Genomic DNA, 23,599 nt, shown 5'->3' on the forward strand with positions numbered 1-23,599 from the left:
CTTTTCTAGGTTAAAGCATTAGCAGAGGTGTCTTTATTTCTCTCATGGATGCACTAAATGGATGATTCCTCTGGAATGCAGACTAAAGCCTTAGCTTTCCACCTGATCTTCAGTTATTAAATGGAGTGGTAAATGTTAACTCCTGGTTCCAGGGGTGGCCATGGCCTGGGAGATAAAGAGTAACTGGGATGATTTAGATTACGACTTGTTTTCCCAGCCTTTGTTTGGCATGCCCCAGGGACCACTGCATGCATAGTTTTTCCAACTCCTTTCTCAGTGCACAGAGCTGCAAAAAACAGAATAACTTTGCAAGACACATTTCTAGTTCCCCTGCTGCCCCCCGACCCTAGCTCAGCTCTCCCCAAGATCCTAGTGTATTTTTTTTTTTTTTTTTTTTTTTTTTTTTTTGCTGTACGCGGGCCTCTCACTGCTGTGGCCTCTCCCGTTGCGGAGCACAGGCTCCGGACACACAGGCTCCGCGGCCATGGCTCGCGGGCCCAGCCGCTCCGCGGCATGTGGGATCTTCCGGGATCGGGGCACGAACCCGTGTCCCCTGCATCGGCAGGCGGACTCTCAACCACTGCGCCACCAGGGAAGCCCCCTAGTGTATTTTGATTAAGCTTTCTTTAGCTTTCCCAAGGCTACAGTGAAAAAAAAAAAAAGAAAAAAAGGATCGAACTTTACCTGCTTTCTCTCTTTTCTATTCCTATGTTATGGATTACTTTGGGTTGTATATTTATAGTAAAACTCATATGCTTTATTCATAGAGGTCTCTCTATGAATTCATTGTGTTTTTATCTTATATACAGTTTTCTTAATTCTTTAAAAATTTAATTAAATATGCATGCTCGTTGTAGAAAAATAAGAAACTATATAGAGGAGCAAAAGTTTAAAAATTGTCTCACCTTTATTAACCTGTTGGTATGTATTCTTCCAGATTTTTTTTCTCTCTGTGTGTATGTATCATATTACATACTCTTTTAATTTATAACTTGTTTTTGTCACTTTAATACTTTGTAAACATCTTTTTTTTTTTTTTTTTTTTCGGTATGAGGGCCTCTCACTGCCGTGGCCTCTCCCATTGCGGAGCACAGGCTCCGGACGCGCAGGCCCAGCGGCCATGACTCACGGGCCCAGCCGCTCCGCGGCATATGGGATCCTCCCAGACCGGGGCACGAACCCGTATCCCCTGCATCGGCAGGCGGACTCTCAACCACTGCGCCACCAGGGAGGCCCTGTAAACATCTTTTTAATATAAATACCTATGCATCTACATCATAAATTTTAGCTAACTGCATAATATGAGTCAACTATTATTTAAGCAGTTCTCTGCTGCTGGACATTTAGATAGCTTCAAGTCTTTTGGTATTTCATTCTTGTGCATAATCTTTGTTCGCATGACCTATTATTTCCTTAGGAGAAATTCCTAGTAGGTCTCAGTTCTCTAATATTATAACCAGTACCTATTTAGTGTTGAGTCCTCAAAGTAGAAAAAGTGCAAATGCCTGAAACAGGACATTCACAAGATTATAATTCTGAGAGACGATGGTAGAGGTGTTATAAACAATTGAACTGGTGTATTTTATGACTTCAGATTTCTCTAGAAAATATCTGAGTCCTTCTCACTGGGAGTGTGAACACTCCCATTTTTCTTGAAGTTGGTCCAGAGTCTATGTTCAGTGAACTCCCTTCAGAGCTGGAGGTTCTGTGTTTGCAGTCTTGCTGGAGGCAAAGGAGAGGAGTGGATGTTTTTGGTGAGAAGGCTGAGGAAAGAGCCATTGTGGGATTTGGCTGAGAAAGTCACAGATCATGAGATAGATGAAAACACTGTCCCATTAATAAACAGTTATGAATTTTACTGGCTTAAGGCATGGAGAAAAAAGAAAACGATTCTGTGCAGTTTATGTGTAAAGTCCAAATGGCATAGAAGAAGGTGTTTAGAGGATAAATAAAACATTTCAATATAGGATGCGTTGAAATATGAAATGGTGTAACCACACTCAATCCTTCCTTCCTCCCACTCCGAATTTCTAGTCTACTTATTTGTCTAAGGATGGGCTATCAGTTTACCCTCTCCCAGGTGATCTTTTGCATAAACCCTTGTGGACTCAGGTCTTTATTCATGTAAATAAGGCTTTCGCCTCAATCTCGAGCCCTAAAATTGTGTCAGCAAGCCCTTAGCTCTCCTCAGGAGAATACTCTTGGTGAGCTGCCAACAGAGGTTATCTTTCTCTCTCTCCTTTCTCTCCTGGAAGGAAATTAGTTGTTACTTGGGGCAACTCTTCCTTTCCAAATTCCATCCACTTAAGTGAGACCAACGTGCAAGGTCTCCTGATAGGCACCAGCCTAAATGGTGAATCTCACTCTGACTTTCCCCTTCTTTCATCGACAGTTTTCTTTTTGTGTCTCTAAGCTACTGAACTCCACTTCTACACATATGGGGAGAAGTGGACAGGGTGAGAGTGAAACAGAAGAGAGTGACAGGGAGGAAAGAACTCACTCCAGCTTCAGTCATCGCACGTTGTTGTCACGGCAGAGTTCTCCAGCATCCTTTCATGTATTCTCTTGTTCTAAACTGGGAGGAGGCAGGGTGTTGAAGTGGGCCCAGCCAGGGCAGAGTCCCTGCTGGTAAAAGCATCTGACTCAATCAGTGAATCTAAGACCTTATTTCTCCATTTTGAACACTTGCTGTAAAGACTGATCCATAACCTTGAAACTTTGCTGTTACGTTCAAGCTCCTAATTGTCCTTGTTTACCTAACTTTGGGAACATAAAACTGCTAATACTGACTACCTTGTACATTTCCATTGCACATTTCTGTTTGCATTTCTGTTCTAGCCAGCTTTCTTTGCTTACAAGACAGCTGATCAAGTTATCTTAACCAAAAGAGAGTTACTGTAAAGAGGCATATGGAATCTCCTGGGAACCTAGGAACAGGATCATAATACAGCTGGGCCCTATGGATGCTGGACCAGGAGGATGATGGCAGGGCTTCCAAGGCAGCTTTGAAGCTCTCAGTAGAGCAGTTTTGGGTCTTCCCTGTGGGAGAATGTAATGGCAGAGGCTGTTGAAATCACACGGTTCTGGATTCAAATCTTAGCATTGCTTTTTTTTTTTTTTTTTTTTGCGGTACGCGGGCCTCTCACTGTTGTGGCCTCTCCCGTTCTGGAGCACAGGCTCCGGACGCGCAGGCTCAGCGGCCATGGCTCACGGGCCCAGCCGCTCCATGGCATGTGGGATCTTCCCGGACCGGGGCACGAACCCGCGTCCCCTGCATCGGCAGGCAGACTCTCAACCACTGCGCCACCAAGGAAGCCCTTAGGATTGCTTTTTAGTAGCTACATGATTTAGGCCAAATTACTCCATATCTCTCCAAAGAGCCTCAGATTCTTCAGTGTAATATGGGAGTGATTTTGGGACTCACTTCAGCAGGATTCTTGTGAGGCTCAAATGAGATAATGTATGTAAATCACTAGCATAATACCTGACTTATCCATATTAAATCTTGGAAAAATAGGTTAGCAGCTGTGTTTATCATTAACATGACTCAGTAAACATGTATGTATGTCTCATCTTTATTTATAGTTTCTTCTCTCTCATAATTTAACCCTTTCATGATGTTGGGGAAGTAAAATTAAAAACAAAATCTTCTCCCAACCCAGAAATCCTCTCCACAAAGGTAGTAGAGAAAGAAAACACTTTAATTATTGTACAAGCATTAAACCAGAATGTGACGAACATCACGGACAAACCCCTAAGAGACTGGGAGGAAGAAGGGAATCTGACCTCCTTATGTAGGCAAGCAGATACAACCTGTTACATACATGTTTTCAGATAAATAATAACTAGTCCTCAGTTAAGAGAACTCGACAGCACTATTTGTCACACACAGTTTATCCTAAGTTAACTGGGTAATTGAGGTGACCTTTTGTGTTAGCTAATTGACTTTATCCAGAGGAAGAACAAACCTTTCATATCTTTATGAAAGGAGGTAGTTTTGCAACTTGGAGCAAGGTGCCCACACACCGAAGTTAAGCTACTACTCTCCCACAGAAACTGGGAGATAGGGGCACTAGCTAGCTCCCTCGATGTTTCCATTTCAAAGAGATGGTTCCCAGGTCCCTGAGAAAGACATTCCTAGATCATAAACCTGACAAAATGCCAATCTAGTTTTCAAAAGGATTTATTTACATTTCAAAGAGAAGAGAAAGTGCCTGCAAGTTTTCCAAAGTAAATGCTCAAAGAAAAAGGAGGGGAGTGAAATTCCTTCCCTTATTTTCCACAGGAAGAATTAAGCCTCTCATTTTTAATTTGTATTTGTCCTTACAATGATATGCAATTCTCCCTCAGTATCCGTGGGGGATTGGTTCCAGGACCGCCCCCTCTCTTACCTCCCCGGCTCCCCACGGAAACCAAAATGCCCGGATGCTCAAGTCCCTTATATAAAATGGTGTAGTTGGCTATCCGTATCTGCGGGGGGTTCCACATTAGCAAATTCAACCAACCACGGAAGCGAAACCCGAGGATACGGAGGGCCGACTCTAATGACCTCTCTGGTCCCCTTGAAAGCCAGGCTTTTCTGATATAACTGCTGCACTAAATGGAAGATTCCTAGGGGAAAGAATCTGATTGCTTCTAGTCATTTGTACCAGGTTGATGGCCAGCCTCCTGATTGGGATCTCTGAGACATGCACCCACCTATCATCCAATCAGTTACGACAAGAGGAGGAAAGAATAATATGGAAGGAATAAAGGCCTTACAAGTGGCTGTGGCTAGAGCAGCCCTTTAAAAGCAGCAAATACCCCCATGTACCTGGCCCATTTTTCCCTTTAGCCTTCAAATGCCTGAAGGAGCTCCCCTTAGTATCCCCAGTGTTTCACAGGTACTGACCTTTTAGTGGGTGCTCAACAGACACTGTTGGTTGAATGAATGCATGAATTATGTTCTTAGCAGATTGCAGTTGTGTTAGGTACTCCTGTCGAAAGCAGCTCTGGAGTATGATTGCTATTCATTAAGTGGGAAATGCATAGTGTGAATTGCTGAAAATTACAGAAAATGGTGTTATGAAAGGAAAACTTTTGAAATAGAGAAGTTGACTTGAATGTTTCCATATGAATGACTATCACATTCTTTTTATGAAGTTTCTTTAATTATTTAAAAATTTATTTCTTTTTAAAATCTCACTTGGGGAAGGGAAAAGATATATTAGTGGCAGGAATAAAGATTTAGAATAAAGAACAATTACATATTAATGAAATTCTTTCATTTCTGGGAAAACTAGATTGAACCAGTTATCTTAGATACAGACATTTTGTTTTGTCAAGTACAGAGTGGAAATATTTTTTATAGGAAACAGGAAAAGAAACAGTCTTATGACTTACCTTTGGAGAACACCAAATTAACAGATTCCCCCCACTCCCTCCCACTGTCCATCTAATCTATCTTCTAATTTATCCAAAGTAGAAAAGAACATTGTGAAAACCTGCAAAGTTTAGTTAATAGCCGAGGCAATGAGCTCAGAGCTCTGCTCTTCCATAATTCCATATGAAACTGTCACCTCAGGAGTCAACACTTACAAGAGATGCTTTGGAACCCGAGGGGTTTGTGTGAGAGGAGAGAGCTGAATAAGTGGAACTTGAGTCTCAACACTGGAGAAACAAGAATCAAATGCCTGGTGATTGGGGGGTGGTAGCGCCATCCTTTTATGAGAAAAGCAGCATAACAAAGACCGTTTCTACTGGGAAATCTGTCATTCTTGAATTCCAGCTTTCTGGCATCTGTGTCCAAGGTACCTGTCAGTGGGAAGAGTCCACCAGAACTTTAAAAAAAGGTATGAGTAACAAAGTAAGACTCTCATAAAGAAAGTCAGATATTTTTAGGGAATTGTGCCAATATTGTGATCGCATGAATTCTGTGGTCATTCCTTTCTACTGGAATGTGGGACACACACAACTGATTTTATGACAAATCTCCACAATATTATGTTGTTACGTTTTATTCTATGCAGGCTTATTGAGCAAATTGAAACTTGTTCCTTGTCTTTGAGCAACACGTCAGTGGTAGAACCTAATATAGCAATACAGTCTGTTAATTTCTCTTCAGAAGGCACTGTGGGATCTACAGGTGTTCTCTTCACTGTGCTGAAAGGTGAGCTGTTTGTTTCAGGTTCTTGTAATAGCAGAGAGCATTCTGCTACCGATAATGCTCTATTCGTGAAAGTGTAGACTTTTATGAAATTCTGCTTTTTTTCCTTCTCATAGGAACTAGGGATTCTCTGGTTTCTGGTTCCACAGTTGTAAATGCAAGTGTGGACAAACTGAATCTGAATGAACAGGCTGAACTTCAGATCTTGCTCAACACCACGAAAAGTAGGTCTCAAATTATATTACATGAAAAAATGCACTCCAATTCATGGAATTAATAACTTACATCCATTGAACAAGAAATAATGTTTACTGTTTCACACTGAATAATTTGTGTTTGAGTATGTTTGAGTTCTGACAAATTATGTTAATGTCAAGTCTACTATTCTAGGCCATAGGGATAATTTCTTTTTTTATTTTTTCCTCTCTTTCTTTGCAAAAACCCTTTGGAGGGTAGCAGAATTGAAATGCTCTGGCCATGGATGCAAATCTGTTTTCCAACAGAAATCTAGCTAAAGTGGTTCAGTTTTACATTTAAAACTACATTTAAAAAATACTCAGTCATAAGCTTTGCCTGTGTTTACTAGTGGAATGGCACTCACAGGCTTAAATTCATCCTATAGACCTGACCTTGGGATATTTTATGTAATTGATGCAGTCATCATCTTGCAGTACCAATTTTCAGTTACCTCTACTAGTATGGTGCCCACCATGAGCTCCTTATCATATTGCATGTGGCCCTTTAGAAATTCTTATGTCTATCTTGAAATGTTTGTACTTTTTTTCTCTTAATTAATTTTTGTTGGAGTATAGTTGCTTTACAATGTTGCATTAGTTTCTGCTGTACAGCAAAATGAATTAGCTATACATATACATATATGCCCTCTTTTTTTGATTTCCTTCCCATTTAGATCACCACAGTGTATTAAGTAGAGTTCCTTGTGCTATACAGTATGTTCTCATTAGTTGTCTATTTTATACATAGTATCACTAGTGTATATGTGTCAATCCCAATCTCCCAATTCCTCCCACCCCCCACTCTTTCCCCTTTGGTATCCATATATTGTACTTTTCAGAGTCTAAAAAAAAATTGGTTAATTCAACTACAATAAGCAAACCAAGCAACACATTTACTTTTATTCTCTCCCCAAATAAAAAAATCCAGTGCCAGAAAGTACATATTTTAGAAAGACTAAGTTCATAATTCTCATTGGTTATATAATTCTAATTGGCTAATTCTTTATTGGTTGTAGAAGTTGCAAATATCTTCTCTCCAGTCTATAGCTATCTTTTACTTGGTTTTTCATGTCTTTTGTCATACTCAAATTTTAATTCATAATGCAGTCCAATGTATCAATCTTTTTTTCTGTAATTGGTACTTAAAAAAAATTCATTGCTCTACTAAAGTCATGCTAGTCTCCTATATTTGCTTCTGAATATTTTTAGTGTTTGTGTTTGTATTTAGGTATTCAGTATGCCTAGAATTTATGTATTTAAAGGAAAATGTATATCCTTTAATAAATTTATTAGATAATAAAAGAAATTGTTAAAAAATAATCATTCAGCTAAAGAGGCATAAAAATTAAAATAAATGTAAAGAAATATAGAAGGAAGGAATTAATAAAAAGAGCATAAATTAATAAAAATAGAAATTAACAAATGCTAGAGTTGATCAACAAAATAAAAATTTGATTCCATGAAAGACTAATGAAAAATATGCAAGCTTCTGACAAACTTGTTAAAGAAAAAAGAGAATATAAATAAACATCAAGGAGGTTTATGTCTAGAGATATGGAGATTCTTTTAAAATTATAAGATAATGGTAAATATAATTTATTCTAGTGAATCTAATTATCTAGATGAAAAGATGATTTTCTAATAAATAACCAGAATACTGTAGAAATGAGGAGAGGGGTGAGTAGGGAATTTCATGTTTTAAATCTATATACTTGTATGGATTTGGATTTTACATCAAGCATGTCATTCTTTTATAAAAATAAGATTAAAAAGAAGCCATACTACATTTTTAGGGTTAACTTTGTCACCTAGTATCCAGGAGGAACAATTTGGTGGGCTTAACGTGCCATGAAAACACCTCAGAAGCCAATGTCTTTATTTCCCAGATGAAGACAGAGCAAAGTAGCTGGCTGTGGAGGACATTTGGGGGGCTGCCAGGGCCTTGCCTGCCTATCTCTCAAAGCACAAGACTGGTTAGGCTGGTCTCACCACCACTGCTTTAGTTTTCCTTGTATATACAATATACATATATATGTGTGTGTGTGTGTGTGTGTGTGTGTGTACACACACACACATATATATATACACACACACGCAAATACACACACACAAGTTTTTCACTTGTGAAAGACAGCAGAGTTCACCCTCTGCTGTTTCCCTGATATGCACAACTTGAGCTCCAGTCTCTTAATACAGTGGTCCCTGCTGGGTCCCTCTGAATGGGAGACAGACCTCACAGAGCAATCCTGTAGGTACAGCTGTCCTGTTGTTCACCCTCTGCTGTTTCTTGTTTGATGTCTTATCAGTGGGGGAAGCAACGTGGTCTTGAGCTACCTTCACATCGTGTTCACTCCGTCTCACTGCATAGAAAGCAAGAATGTTTACTTTATACATGATATGCTTCCAATTTTTTTTCAGGTGGATTAGGCAGGAATTATGGTTTCCATTTAGAACATAAGGAATCTTATCTCAGGAAAAACTTAATGAGGGTGGAATAGCCAACCACAGATCATATATGTAAATTACACACTGCAATTAAATAAAGGCAGCTGACAAACCACGTTTTCTGTACTTTACCCAAGTATTAAGCAGTCACGCAGTTCAGTGATGGCATGGGACTTTGTTTCTTGCTTACCCTAGGGTTCATTTATTAATTTTAGTGTCCTTTTCCCCCCTCACAGCTAATGCCAAGGCATGTGGCTTTGTAGTGTATTAGAACAACAGCTTTTCCAATCAAAAACTTTTATAGCTAAATCACATTTTAGTCAAAACATTATCTCAAGCAAAACTGATGAAAATGTGGAAGAAGATCAGAGCACTTCTGTTGAAATGGTCTTCAGTCCAAGGGTGAGTTTTCCTATTAACAGAAATAATTCAGCCCACTCTTGATTACAAAACCAGGGACAGTTTGGGCAAAAGAAATTCACAGAACAACTCTTTGAAAGATTCCTTGACAGTATCCACTTTAACTTCCCCCATCCATATTTTTGTAGACTAGCTAAACCCAAAATTAACTACTTTCAATTTTATAACCTTTTTCCTCTCCTCAATCTGTAATGAAGATGCTATGCTTTGTACATGTCTAATTGGTTTCTCATATGCTTATCTTGGCCTATTTGATTTTTTCTACCCAATTAAGCATTTTGAAAAATCAGTTGCCATTGTCTTATCAATTCACAGTACAATGAAAAAGAATTACAGCTTCATTCCTATGCCTGTGTCTATTGGAATTTTTCCCTGAAGGATTGGGACACACATGGCTGTCACCAAAAAGGAGTCATTGATGGATTCTTGCGCTGCTGCTGCAACCATGCTACTAACTTTGCGGTATTGATGGTAAGGGTGTACATGGTAATCTCCTTCCTGACAAGAATTTCCTTATATACGATTTTGGTATGTACTAACTGGAGATAATTTGGGGGGTTAGTTTACATAGACACTCAACTCAGATTAAATGGAAAAACAGGGAATGGAGTTAGAGGACCAAAAAGGGAAGTACTGGTAAAGGCAAGTAGAATAGAGTTTTTTGCAATATAGTCTCAGGATAGATGAGTTCAGTACTGTGTATTTAATAATGAGAAGGGAGCCCATGTGCAAAAGAGGAGCTGACGGACTCCACTCAACTAACTCACATATCAGAAGCATGAAGTTGCCACAGCCAGAGGTAAGGCTGTATAGCTGTTTGCTGAAGACAGGTTCAGTACATGTGTAGCTGTGGGTGGGCAGTTTGCATCAGTTACCCAAAGCTTTTTCCATTGTAATCACCTAAGTTACTAAGTTTGTGCCAGAAGATATAAGAGGAAAAGCTCTTTAATTCAACTTGTCCCATAATACCTCTATGTGTGCCATTTCACTCCTGTGCTACCCTGTACAAGTAACTGGCAACAGCTCTGGTGTGCAGCTGTTTATACACCTCTGAGATTTCTTGGGCTGACCTTTTTAGGAAGACGGGCTTCTGTTTGTTTCATTTCCAGAAACCTATTATTCTGGTGAAAACAAAAATGTTTGTTTATATACTGGATGGAATGTTTTTATATGCAGTGGAACAGGGAGGCATGTAGAGTGTCTTACCTTTACTAAGGGGCTAGTAACACTATGACTCTTCCAAAGAGAAGCAGGTGTTTTAATTTTCTAGTAGCTAAGATGTACCCGTATTTGAGGAGCCAATGGAGATCTAGAACATACTGGTACAACATAAAATATCAAATTATAGAACCTTGCTTTTAAAATATTTTTGAGATAACTATCATTTTCTTATTTTAATTACAAATATTTAAAAATTGAGGGCTTCCCTGGTGGCGCAGTGGTTGGGAGTCCGCCTGCCGATGCAGGGGACACGGGTTCGTGCCCCGATCCCGGAAGATCCCACATGCCGCGGAGCGGCTGGGCCCGCGAGCCATGGCCGCGGAGCCTGTGTGTCCGGAGCCTGTGCTCCGCAACGGGAGAGGCCACAGCAGTGAGAGGCCCGCGTACAGCAAAAAAAAAAAAAAAAAAAAAAAATTGATTTTGACTATTTATTTTATAACTTGCATTATAGAGAGATCTACTTTCTCAATCAGAAATGTAAAGATAAAATTTTACCTTTTTTGATATCTTAAGATCATTAGTGTTATTGAACAGCTGTGTAAAGCTCAGATTGCTTTATATATTAAATGATACAGACTATACTGTCATACTTATTTTTCTCCTTTTTTGAAGTCAGACTTTCAGCTATTCTTACTAATGTCTGGATCTGCGTCAGTGCCCACCTACTCATGTTTGTAATTAGTTTTGGGTTGCAAAATTTTAAAAAAAAGCTGATTAGAATTGTATGTAAAGTTTTTTTTTTTTTTTTTTTTTTTTTTTTTTTGCGGTATGCGGGCCTCTCACTGTTGTGGCCTCCCCCGTTGTGGAGCACAGGCTCCGGACGCGCAGGCTCCGGACGCGCAGGCTCAGCGGCCATGGCTCACGGGCCCAGCCGCTCCGCGGCATATGGGATCCTCCCAGACCGGGGCACGAACCCGTATCCCCTGCATCGGCAGGCGGACTCTCAACCACTTGCGCCACCAGGGAGGCCCGTATGTAAAGTTTAAGAGCAGATAGGCTCTGAGTGTATAGATGATTTCTAAGATCTGAAGATATATGTATTCTATGATTCTTTGTCATCTACTTAGTATACTGCACATAGGAAGTAATGTGAACTTTTTGTTTTATTATTTTTTAAAACAAAGTTTATTTTATTTTTATTTTTTCCCTACTAAAGCAATACATAGTCATTGCATACAGAGTGAGTCTACTTACTCAACAGAAATATACTGATATGGAAAAATGTGTATGATATCTTAGAATAGCAGTTTGAAAATAATTTGATTATGTTAACAAACCCCTGTTTATTTGTGCAAAGAGACATAGATAATATTTGTAAGCACCTATAAAAAGGTCACCTCTGGAGAAGAGTAGGATTTCAAGAGGTAGGGTATGATGTGGGGTAGAGGCAGTAAAGAGGAACGTGTGCTTTTTAAAATTATGTTTCTATATTATTTTCATGTTTTATAAATAAGCATTTTCAGCTTTTCTAATTTTAACAATTTAAAAAATTAGAAAGTACAGACAAGCAAAAATAATTATGTACATATATCCTGTCCACCCAGTGACCGCCATTATTACCTCTCCAGATTTCTAAGAGTACGTACTCATGTGGAATATATTTTTCTATGACTACATACTAAAAAGCTGGGGTAGATATAGATATACTACATAAAAATTATACCCCGTTTTCCAAAGAAAAATGAACAGGATCATTTGAATATCTTTCCATGTCCATAAAAATACTTCTGCAACTTTATTTTTAGTACATCAGCTTAGACATGCAGATTTTCCCTTGGATTATAGTTACACATAAAAATAATTTAATGGGTAAATAAAGCAACTCTAGCCAATTTAGATCTAACACAAACAACTTTGATTTTAGACATTGAGGAATAGTATATATGTCTTGCCTAACTGAATTAGTTAGGTAACTGTTCTTAAGCCTCTATTTCATGTATACTGCTTAGAGATAAGGGGTTGATTTATTTCCTTTTAAAATATCACAGCTTAATGTAAAAAAAGACATATCTGGCTATTTTGATCAATATATCTGCTTTAATCAGTGTATCTCTTTATTATGTTGACTTTCATAGATATTTCAGAATGGTTATTTAAAAATAATGAGTCAACTTACTTTCCAGAGTTTCAAAAAGGAATATAAGTATCCTGAACCACTACGTGCATTTTCCACATTTGGATGTGCATGGTCCATTGCTGGTCTGGCTCTCACAATTATATTACAGGTCAGCACTAGGTAACCTGAAGGGAAGCAGGCTCTTCTCATGAGAGAAATTGCTATCCTGACATTATTTCCTCTCAGCATATTCCCATTAGAATACAGTCTCTTGGAACTGGAAGGGAAATCAGATTTAGTTCAACATACTCATTTTACAAGATATTCAGTCCTGGAGAGACTAAGACATACACACAAATAAATGTATACTTACAAACTGTGGTAAGTGCCTTGAAGGAAAATTACATACCATGTAATTACAAGTTTGTCACATTAAAAATGTGGTCCCATAGTTCATCAATGCCACAGTTCCTTAGTGTTGAATAGAAGCATAACTGCCAATCTGCATTGGCAAAGAGAGAAACATTGCTAATCAGCAAGTTTTTGAGGATAAAAGTAAATTTTAAACTGTATTAAGGTTTCAAATGGTAAAACCTTTAAAAAAGATTTTGAGAGAGGACCTTCAAGATGGCGGAGGAGTAAGATGTGGAGATCACCTTCCTCCCCCCAAATACATCAAAAATACATCTCCATGTAGAACAACTCCTACAGAACACCTATTGAATGCTGGCAGAAGACCTCAGACTTCCCAAAGGCAAGAAATTCCCCACGTACCTGGGTAGGGCAAAGGAAAAAAGATAAAACAGAGACAAAAGAATAGAGATGGGACCTGCACCTCTGAGAGGGAGCTGTGAAGGAGGAAAAGTTTCCACACACTAGGAAGCCCCTCGACTGGCAGAGAGGGGGTGGGTGGGGTGGAAGCTTTGGAGCCACAGGGGAGAGTGCAGCAACAGGGATGCAGAGAGCAAAGCGGAGAGATTCCTGCACAGAGGATCAGTGCTGACCAGCACTCACCAACCTGAGAGGCTTGTCTGGGGAAGATGGGGGCTGGGAGCTGAGGCTCCAGCTTCGGAGGTCAGATCCCAGGGAGAAGACTGGGGTTGGCTGGTGCACAGCCTGAAGGGGGCTAGTGCTCCACAGCTAGCCAGGAGGGAGTCCAGGAAAATGTCTGGAACTGCTTAAGAGGCAAGAGACGATTGTTTCCAGGTGCGTGAGGAGAGGGGATTCAGAACACCGCCTAACTGAGCTTCAGAGACAGGCGTGTGCCGTGGCTATCAGCGCAGGCACCAGAGACTGGCATGAAGCACCAAGGCTGCTGCTGCAGCCACCAAGAAGCCTGTGTGCAAGCACAGATCACTATTAACACCTCCCCTCCCAGGAGCCTGTGCAGCCCACCACTGCCAGGGTCCCGTGATCCAGGGACAACTTCCCCGGGAGAATACACAGTGTGCCTCAGGCTGTTGCAACATCATGCTGCCCTCTGTGGCTGCAGGCTCCCCCCACATTCTGTACCCTTCCCTCCTCCTGGCCTAAGTGAGCCACAGCCCCCTAATCAGCTGCTACTTTAACCTGGTCCTGTCTCATCAAAGAACAGACACCCTCAGGTGACCTATATGCACAGGCGGGGCCAAATCCAAAGCTGAACCCCAGGAGTTGTGCGGACAAAGAGAAAGTGAAATCTCTCCCAGCAGCCTCAGGAACAGTGGGTTAAATCTCCACAATCAACTTGATGTACCCTGCATCTGTGGAATACCTGAATAGACAATGAATCATCCCAAAATTGAGGCAGTGAACTTTGGGAATAACTGTAGACTGGGGTTTGCTTTCTGCATCTAATTTGTTTCTGGTTTTATGTTTATCTTAGTTTAGTATTTAGAGCTTATTATCTTGGTAGATTTGTTTATTGATTTGGTTGCTCTCTTCCTTATATATATATATTTTTTTCCTTTTTCTCTTTTTTTGTGTGTGTATGCATATGCTTTTTTGTGTGATTCTGTATGGAAACACAAAAGACCCCAAATAGCCAAAGCAATCGTGAGAAAGAAAAACGGAGCTGGAGGAATCAGGCTCCCAGACTTCAGACTATACTACAAAGCTACAGTAGTCAAGACAGTATGGTACTGGCAGCAAAACAGAAATATAGATCAATGGAACAGGATAGAAAGCCCAGAGATAAACGCACGCACATATGGTCACCTTATTTTTGAAAAAGGAGGCAAGAATATACAACAGAGAAAAGACAGCCTCTTCAATAAGTGGTGCTGGGAAAACTGGACAGGTACATGTAAAAGAATGAATTTAGAACACTCCCTAACACCATACACAAAAATAAGCTCAAAATGGATTAAAGACCTAAATGTAAGGCCAGACACTATAAAACTCTTAGAGGAAAACATAGGCAGAACACTCTATGACATAAATCACAGCAAGATCCTTTTTGACCCACCTCTTAGAGAAATGGAAATAGAAACAAAAATAAAATGGGACCTAGTGAAACTTAAAAGCTTTTGCACAGCAAAGGAAACCATAAACAGGACAAAAAGACAACCCTTAGAATGGGAGAAAATATTTGCAAACAAAACAACTGACAAAGGATTAATCTCCAAAATTTACAAGCAGCTCATGCAGCTCAATATCAAACAAACAAACCAATCCAGATATGGGCAGAAGATCTAAGTAGACATTTCTCCAAAGAAGATATACAGATTGCCAACAAACACATGAAAGGATGCTCAACATCACTAATCATTAGAGAAATGGAAATCAAAACTATAATGAGGTATCTCCTCACACCAGTTAGAATGGGTATCATCAGAAAATTTACAAACAATTAATGCTGGAGAGGGTGTGGAGATAAGGTAACCCTCTTGCACTGTTGGTGGGAATGTAAATTGATATAGCCACTATGGAGAACAGTATGGAGGTTCCTTAAAAAACTAAAAATTGAACTACCATATGACCCAGCAATCCCACTACTGGGCATATACCCTGAGAAAACCATAATTCAAAAAGAGTCATGTACCACAGTGTTCATTGCAGCTCTATTTACAATAGCCAGGACATGGAAGCAACCTAAGTGTCCATTGACAAATGGATAAAGAAGATGTGGCACATATATACAATGGAATATTACTCAGCCATAAAAAGAAATGAAATCAATTTATTTGTGGTGAGGTGGATGGACCTAGAGTCTGTCAAACAGAGTGAAGTAAGTCAGAAAGAGAAAAACAAATACCGTATGCTAACACTTGTATATGGAATCTAAAAGAAAATGTATTCTCATCTGGTTTTTCCTCCCAAACTCAAGATGTATCACAATGCTTCTTTCTTTCAGAATTATTTCTCTCTAATAAATTCCTTCACAACTGTTTTCTCAGGTGTGTAGATTCTGGAATTTTTTGTTCTAAAGATACTGCCATTTAAACATTTTTTTCCTGAAGTTTATTTAAAAAAATTAAAAGTCTGTGGAAATGTTGAAAGAGACTAAGTGAACACCCAAATACCTTTCACCTTGATTCACCAGTTGTTAATATTTTGTTTTCTCTCTTTTTCTATTTTTTCCTGAAATTTTGAAAGTAAGTTGTAAACTTCATGGCTGTCATCTCTAAATTCTTCAAGCATGTATGCATCTCCCCCAGACAAGGGCACTCCTACATAGTATAATATTATTATCCTCAGAATATTTTACTCAAGAATTTAACATGAATATAATGTTATCATGTTAATATCCATATCCAAATTTCTCCAATTGTTCCAATAATGTCCATTTTAGCTGTTCCCCCCCCACCCATTGATTTAGTAATTGTGTCTCTTTAGTTGTCTTTAGCCTAGAATAATTCCTCTGCTTTTTAAATTTGTTTGTTTTGGTCTTTCATGACATTAAAATACTTGAAGTGTTCAGGTTAGTTATTTTATAGAAGGTAGAATATTCTACAATATAAAATTTCTTGGAAATTTTCCAATGATTAGGTACAGGTTACATATTTTTGATGAGAATTCTAATCATTAAGTCTTTTTCATTGTGGCACAGCAAGAAGTGCATGATGTCAGTTTGTCCCGTTATTGCTGTGTCCTTTGCTTCCTTGTTTAAAGTAGTGTCTGGTAGATTTCTATACTGTAAAATCTCAATTTTTCCCTTTGTAAATAATAGGCAATCCATGCAGTGAAACTTTGAGACTGTGTGAATATTCTGTTCCCCAACTTTTACTCAGTGGTTTTGGTATTCACTGATCATCCTAACTGGTATATATGATTACATTGGTGGGTGAATTATGATCTCTAAACTATCATTCCTTCTATATTTAGTCACTATATTACTTTGGAAAGACGTGTACTCTCCAGTGTAGCTGGAGGGAGTCCTTTCATGTTGTTTTTTCATGTCCCTATCAGTCTATAAGCGTTTCCTTATTTAAGGCACAGCAAGATGGTCCAGGTACATCTTTCACTTTTTCTGCCCCATACTTAGAATCAGCCATTTGTCCAAAGAGCCAGAATTATTTTTGATTCTTTTCTTTCTTTTTTTTTTTTTTTTGTGGTATGCGGGCCTCTCACTGCTGTGGCCTCTCCCGTTGCGGAGCACAGGCTCCGGACGCACAGGCTCAGCAGCCATGGCTCACGGGACCAGCCGCTCCGTGGCATGCGGGACCCTCCTGGACCGGGGCACGAACCAGCGTCCCCTGCATCGGCAGGCGGACTCTCAACCACTGCGCCACCAGAGAAGCCCCGATTCTTTTCTTTACCTTTCACACTTAACGAGTCTCTTACCCTTCATTTAAAATTTTTACATTGAGTGCTTACTATGTGCCAAGCAACATGTGAGGAGGTAAATACAAAACTATGAACAAGACATATAAACTCCCCTCTCCCTTGGAATTTACATTCTTGGGGGGAAGACAGACATTGTACAGATATATACAGAAATAAATATATAATTACAAATTGTGGTAAGTGCCTTGAAGGAAAATTACATGCCATGTAATTATGTCTGTCATGTAAAGTAAAATGGCTCTTATATCTGTCTTTTCATTTGCAAAGAGACTTGAACAGACAGTTATTTGGTTCCATGTGAATAAGTTGTGGTAGCTGCGTAACTATTGGTTTGGCCAAAAAGTTCGTTTGGGTTTTTCTGTAAGATGGCATGGAAAAACTAGAATGAACTTTTTGGCCAACCCGATAGTTTCTTTGCCTAAAATCTCACCCTTTCCAATTGTCATCATATTTGTGTGTGTGTGTGTGTGTCCTCTATCAACTTGTTTTTAGCAGTTTTGCTGTCATAGATAATATATATATTATATATTTCTGTGCATATAATAAAAATGCACAGAATATAGTAATATACAGAAGACCCGTTTGAAAATAGCCTATTTGAAAATAGCCTGTTCTCTCTGTAGATAATTTATGTTTGAAATTGGAGAAAAATTAAAAACTAACTTTACTTTTATATAAATGGATTCTTTTGGATGCTTTTTGCATTTCTTCCCATTAAACCTTTCAGAAGAGTTAATAAAATTTTGAATTATCCAGAAAATCTCAACTAAAATATCATGAGGATGGACAGAGTTCTGTTTTAATATAAGCTTTTCATTCAGTGTGGGAATCCAAAGACTAAGAAGGACCATAGTGGAATGTTATGGTAGGACCGTAAACGATATATAATTAGCAAACAGATTTGTTCATCAAATTCTGAGACATTAGAAATAGAGAAGTTCTTGAAGGTGTTAGAACTTTAAGCACATTAATAGTGAAATATTTATTTCAAGAGGCCTTATAATCTGAAAAATTCATAAGGATCTAGATGGTAGTGAATGGAAATTTTATAACTTTAATACTGGAGAGACCTGTGATATGTCATGAGTTTCAAAGAGAACTTGGTTCTACACCCACAAATTGTATCTTCAGATGAAGGAACAGTCCTTGGGCATGTTTTACATTAGAAGACCTTGTTGTGGACCATAGAAGTATAAACATATTGTGGATGCTAAACACCACTGTCTGATGGACAAGTTGGCCCTGGCTGCCAGGCCTTCTGCTGCATTCTGTTAGTTATATCAAGTCACTGGAGAGCCCTGGGAGGGGGCTACACTGGGCATAAACTCCAGGAAGTAGAGTTCACAGGAGGGCATCTCTGGAAAACAGCTATCACCTTGGATTAAAAGACAGGTTCAAGAAAGGAGGTATCAACCTGTTTTCTCAAACTCACTTTGTTAGAATCAGATAAGAGAGAATGTTTCTCTGGTGTAGTTAGGAAGGTCCGTTTACCAGCTGGCCCACTGGGCTATGAGCTAGATTTACAGTGGGTAATAATATTCTTTTGTTCCCTCATGATTTCACTGGAGTTTTTTTTGTAGTTGTTTTGTTTATTAATATATTTATTTATTTATTTTCAGGAAAGTCAGAAAAACCTCAGAAACCTGGGTATTGGTCAATCTGTGCACATCAATGTTGATTTTCAACCTCCTCTTTGTGTTTGGAATCGAAAACTCCAATAAGAACTTAAAGACAAGTCATAGTGACACTGATAATACTGACTTGAGCAATAATGAAATGTCCAGACAAGACACCGTTGTCATCTTGAATCCCACATGCACTGCGATTGCTATCTTGCTTCACTATTTTGTGTTAGTGACATTTACCTGGATGGGACTCAGTGCTGCCCAGCTCTATTTCCTTCTTATTAGGACCATGAAGCCTATTCCTCAGCATTTCATTCTTTTCATCTCTTTAATTGGATGGGGTAAGTGTTTGCTTCTTCACTTACTCAGGAATTTAATTTTGTTGAAATCATTTAATTTAAACAAACACCTATTGAAGACCTAATAGTACAAGGCCTTGTGGTAGGGGAGATGGAAAATCCAGCAATCACTAAGAGTGCCTTCTGTCTCGTGAAGGAGTGTCTTCTCCTGTGAAGAAGGCAGATGTGATCAAGGCAGCTATACTAGATACATCATGAGCTAACTTCATGTTCATTTCCTTTAACATCTCTATTTATTTGACTTGAGATTTAGACCACATAAAAACTTCCTAGCTACTTTATATATTTTTTTGTAAATTAACTTTATTTCTTTTTTTTGAATTTTATTTTATTTTTTTAAAATACAGCAACTTCTTATTAGTTATCTATTTTATACATATTAGTGTATATAGGTTAATCCCAATTTCCCAATTCATCCCACCACCCCCCGACCCTGCTTTTCCTAGCTACTTTAAAAGAAATGTTTCAAGACAATCAGAGTGACTCTTTTAAGAAAAATAATTTGAAAAATTTAATGAGTTCCAGCAAAGGAGAGTTGTTTTCATGTTATCTAAATTTAAATTTATTCAAGTGAAAGAGGAATTAGACCATTTAAGAGTGGAAGTTGTGGTAAGAGTTACAAAGAAATCAGAAATAGTATAGGATTGTTATGTATAGCCAACACTGATAGGGAAAGGAAAACACAGAAAAACTATGTCTACTGTTGACCTACATCTGTAGGATCATTTAGTACACTGTCTATAGTGGAAAGAACAATACATCCTGAAAAAGGTCAGGTGTATAATTCATTCATGTTCTTTTATAATTAATCCCAGTCTTGGGTAAATGATTAATTCTATGACTCTTTATCACGTAGGAGTGCCAGCTATAGTGGTAGCTGTGACAGTGGGAATTATTTATTCTCAGAATGGGAATAATTCACAGTGGGAGTTAGACTACTGGCAAGAGGAAATGTAAGTTTATATTTTTCTAAATGTCCATTTCTTTGATACGAGTGTAACTATTCAATGACATTGAGTCCAAGTGTCACTGTAATATGCATCTCACTTTATAATTGTCATATTATAACTGTGTATTTCAAAGTCTCAAAGAACACATTATATTTTAAATATGGTGGCATGAAAATTTCCTATGATAAATCCTTTCGTAAAGCAAGTAATTGTCTTCTAAATTTATAAATGTGAACTTTTTAATATTAAATTTGTCTTCTTTGATTAAGTCTGAAAATCACAGGACAAAAGAAGTGTGGTCATTAGTGACCCCTTATCTTAGTTTTCTCATCTAGAAAATGGGAATAACAATAATAGTAATACCTGCTCTGGGGTTACTATGAAGGGTCAAGCGAGTGTGAAAACATTTTCACACTTGAAAATGTTTGAAGAGCAGTATCCATGAAAGTGCTTGAAGAGCACTATCCATGCTTATGAACCAATTCTATGTTGATATGATTATAATGAGTATTTCATGATGATTTATCATACATAAATTCTCCCTGTGACTCCAGCATGAATAATTAACTGTCAATAATGGAAGTACCTGAATGCATGGTATTTGCCTTCCATGTGGGGAGAGTAAGAAAGTGGTGCTGAACTCTGTGTATTTCTGCTACCAAATGGCAACTGCTCTTTAATTTATCTTCCCTTCTTATTTTATAAATTCAACCATTCTGATCCCTGGATTCTGCCTTAAGTCCCAAACCAACTCAAATCAAAACAAAACTCTTGGAAATGTGCAAGCATACCCAAGGGAAGGCTGTGGTGTCAGAGTGCTTACCTATTTCCAGAGCTGACCATGACCAAGTGTAGAATAGGGAGCTAAACTGCCTGGCTTGATTTTAGGAACCATATACTCTGGGCACTATTTTCTCTGTTTGATTGGGATTAAATATCTTTCAATGAGTTTAAAAATTTTAATTCTACAATTAGATATCAGGAGTAAAATGCAAATATCTCATGGGAGAGGTAATTCACCTCAAATTGCATTATTATTAATTTCCTATCCTAACCAAGCCACAAGGCTAGACCTACTCCTACAGAAGTCTTCAGTAGAAAGAAGCCTGCTGTCTTAAATTTATTCACACCAAGATGTAAATAATTGAGAGCAGATTCTTTCCTGAGTACAGTATTAGATGTTAGGGAAGACACTAGGCAACTGATAATAAGAGTTGGGAAGAGGGGAAAGGAAATGTAACATGAATATCAGCTTCATCTTGGACCCTTTTCCCCCACTTTCCACCCTATACACACACATCAAGGCTAACATTTCTTCAGGATATATTTAGAAAGAGGAGGGACTTTTTTGGGTTTTCTTGAGTTATCTTCCCAGAAGTTGCTCCTCAATATATCATACTCCCTGTCCCCCCACCATGGCTCCCAGTTCTGCCAGTCATACCCGAAACCCCTAACTCAGTTCCCTTGATGTACTGCTATCTCTGCCAGGACCCAATTAAGGGGTGACTGCAGAGCAGGCCACACTCCTATTTAATGCTCTATCCCCCAAATCTCTGTCCCACCGTATAGGCTGTTTCAGACTTCCCTGAAGGTTTGAGGTAACCATTGGGAAAGTATAATGCATGAGGAAGAATTTTCTGGAAGCATATGCTGTATCTTCTACAGCTGTCTTTTCCCATGTTTCATGACAAAATCACCAAGGAGTTAAACGCTTCATCTGAGGTTCACCTATGATGCTCTCCAGACCTCAGGTTCATAGCTGTTTGTCAGGTGCAACCTTGACCTTGTGACTCTCCAATCTCAATTCTAGAAATACCACTCCTACAAGGGTTAGTCTGCATGGAGGATCCATCTGTCTCCTCAGCAGTCTATTTTTCAAAATCTGGGTGATTAGATTCAGAATAACTAAGGGAGAGGCTCATGAGAACAAATCCAGCGTGACTCTCTCTCCAAGTAATACAAAGGATGGAGGAGGTGAGGAGGTGTCCCTTCCTAGAGCACACCTCCTCATGGCCACAGGCATCCAAGCCTGTTTCCTATCCAGGTCTCCCCATCTGTGTGAGGTAACTGAGGAAGCTTACAGACATTTGTATGCACACACACACAGATCTATAGTACAAATAGTAATACTTAGGAATTGTGTTGTCTAAAGTTCAAGTAACTCATGACTCATACAGATAAAGATAAATATTTGTCTAAATTGTTTCATAATTTGCAAGTCTGTCTTTGTCCGGTAGAGTTGGATATTCATTTTCTTTCTCTATCCTGTCCTCCCCTTTTAAACTGTGTTTCTCTAGGCTGCCTGGGTCAGAAATATGTCCATCTTTTTAATTTAAAACTTTGATGGCCACTTGCTTAGTCACCAAAGAAGTGTCTAGAGATGTGAAAGTACTTCTCAGCAGGATTTTATTAAATTCTTAGCCAAGTGCCCTCCTATTGCTTCTGTGTCAGGGATTGTGAGATTGAAGATGCCAGGAAGGTTGTCCTTCGGTTACAGATGAAAAGACATGGAGGCCCAAAATCCTGAAGATAAATTTTATTCTTTCTCACCATTTTACTTAAGGCTGGACTTAACCTATCTATTAATGGATTGGAGGCACTCCTTTTCATTTTTCTTTTAACATTTTATTTTATATTGGAATATAGCTGATTAACAATGTTGTGATAGTTTCAGGTGCACAACAAAGCAACTTAGCCATACATATACATGTATCCATTCTCCCCCAGACTCCCCTCCCATCCAGGCTGCCACATAACATTGAGCAGAGTTCCCTGTGCTATACAGTTGGTCCTGTTGTTTATCCTTTTTAAATACAGTAGTCTGTACATGTCAATCCCAAACTCCCTACTATCCCTTCCCTCCACCCTCCCCATCCCAGTAACCATAAGTTCATTCTCTAAGTCTGTGAGTCCACTTCTGTTTTGTAAATACATTCATTTGTATTATTTCTTTTTAGATTCTGCATGTAAGCGATATCATACGATATTTCTCTTTCTCTGTCTGACTTACTTCACTCAGTATGATAATCTCTATGTCTATCCATGTTGCTGCAAATGGCATTATTTCATTCTTTTTTATGGCTGAGTAATATTCCATTGTATATATGTACCAAATCTTCTTTATCCATTCCTCTGTCCACGGACACTTAGGTTGCTTCTATGTCTTTGCTATTATAAACAGTGCCGCAATGAACATTGGGGTGCATGTATCCTTTCAGACCATGTTTTTCTCTGGATATATGACCAGGAGTAGGATAGCAGTGTCATATGACAACTCTATTTTTAGTTTTTTAAGGCCCCTGCATACTGCTTTCCATAGTGGCCGTACCAAAAGAATTTGGATTCTTTTATTTCTATTTCTTTCCTGGTTGCCAT

At 38.7% G+C, this 23,599-nt stretch overlaps 1 protein-coding gene across 1 annotated transcript in view; it reads left to right on the forward strand.

Annotated features, from left to right (window-relative positions):
- The window catches only part of ADGRG7 (adhesion G protein-coupled receptor G7), a 71,048-nt gene that overhangs the window by 17,077 nt on the left and 30,372 nt on the right, over positions 1–23,599 (forward strand). The window contains 8 exon segments of the mRNA XM_060098802.1: positions 6,009–6,148; positions 6,262–6,369; positions 9,063–9,101; positions 9,104–9,228; positions 9,562–9,717; positions 12,591–12,703; positions 18,910–19,256; positions 20,131–20,227. Of these exon segments, the coding sequence (XP_059954785.1) occupies positions 6,009–6,148; positions 6,262–6,369; positions 9,063–9,101; positions 9,104–9,228; positions 9,562–9,717; positions 12,591–12,703; positions 18,910–19,256; positions 20,131–20,227 (1,125 nt within the window).

Source organism: Mesoplodon densirostris, chromosome 5 (genome assembly GCF_025265405.1).
Source record: "Mesoplodon densirostris isolate mMesDen1 chromosome 5, mMesDen1 primary haplotype, whole genome shotgun sequence".
Lineage (NCBI taxonomy): Eukaryota > Metazoa > Chordata > Mammalia > Artiodactyla > Ziphiidae > Mesoplodon > Mesoplodon densirostris.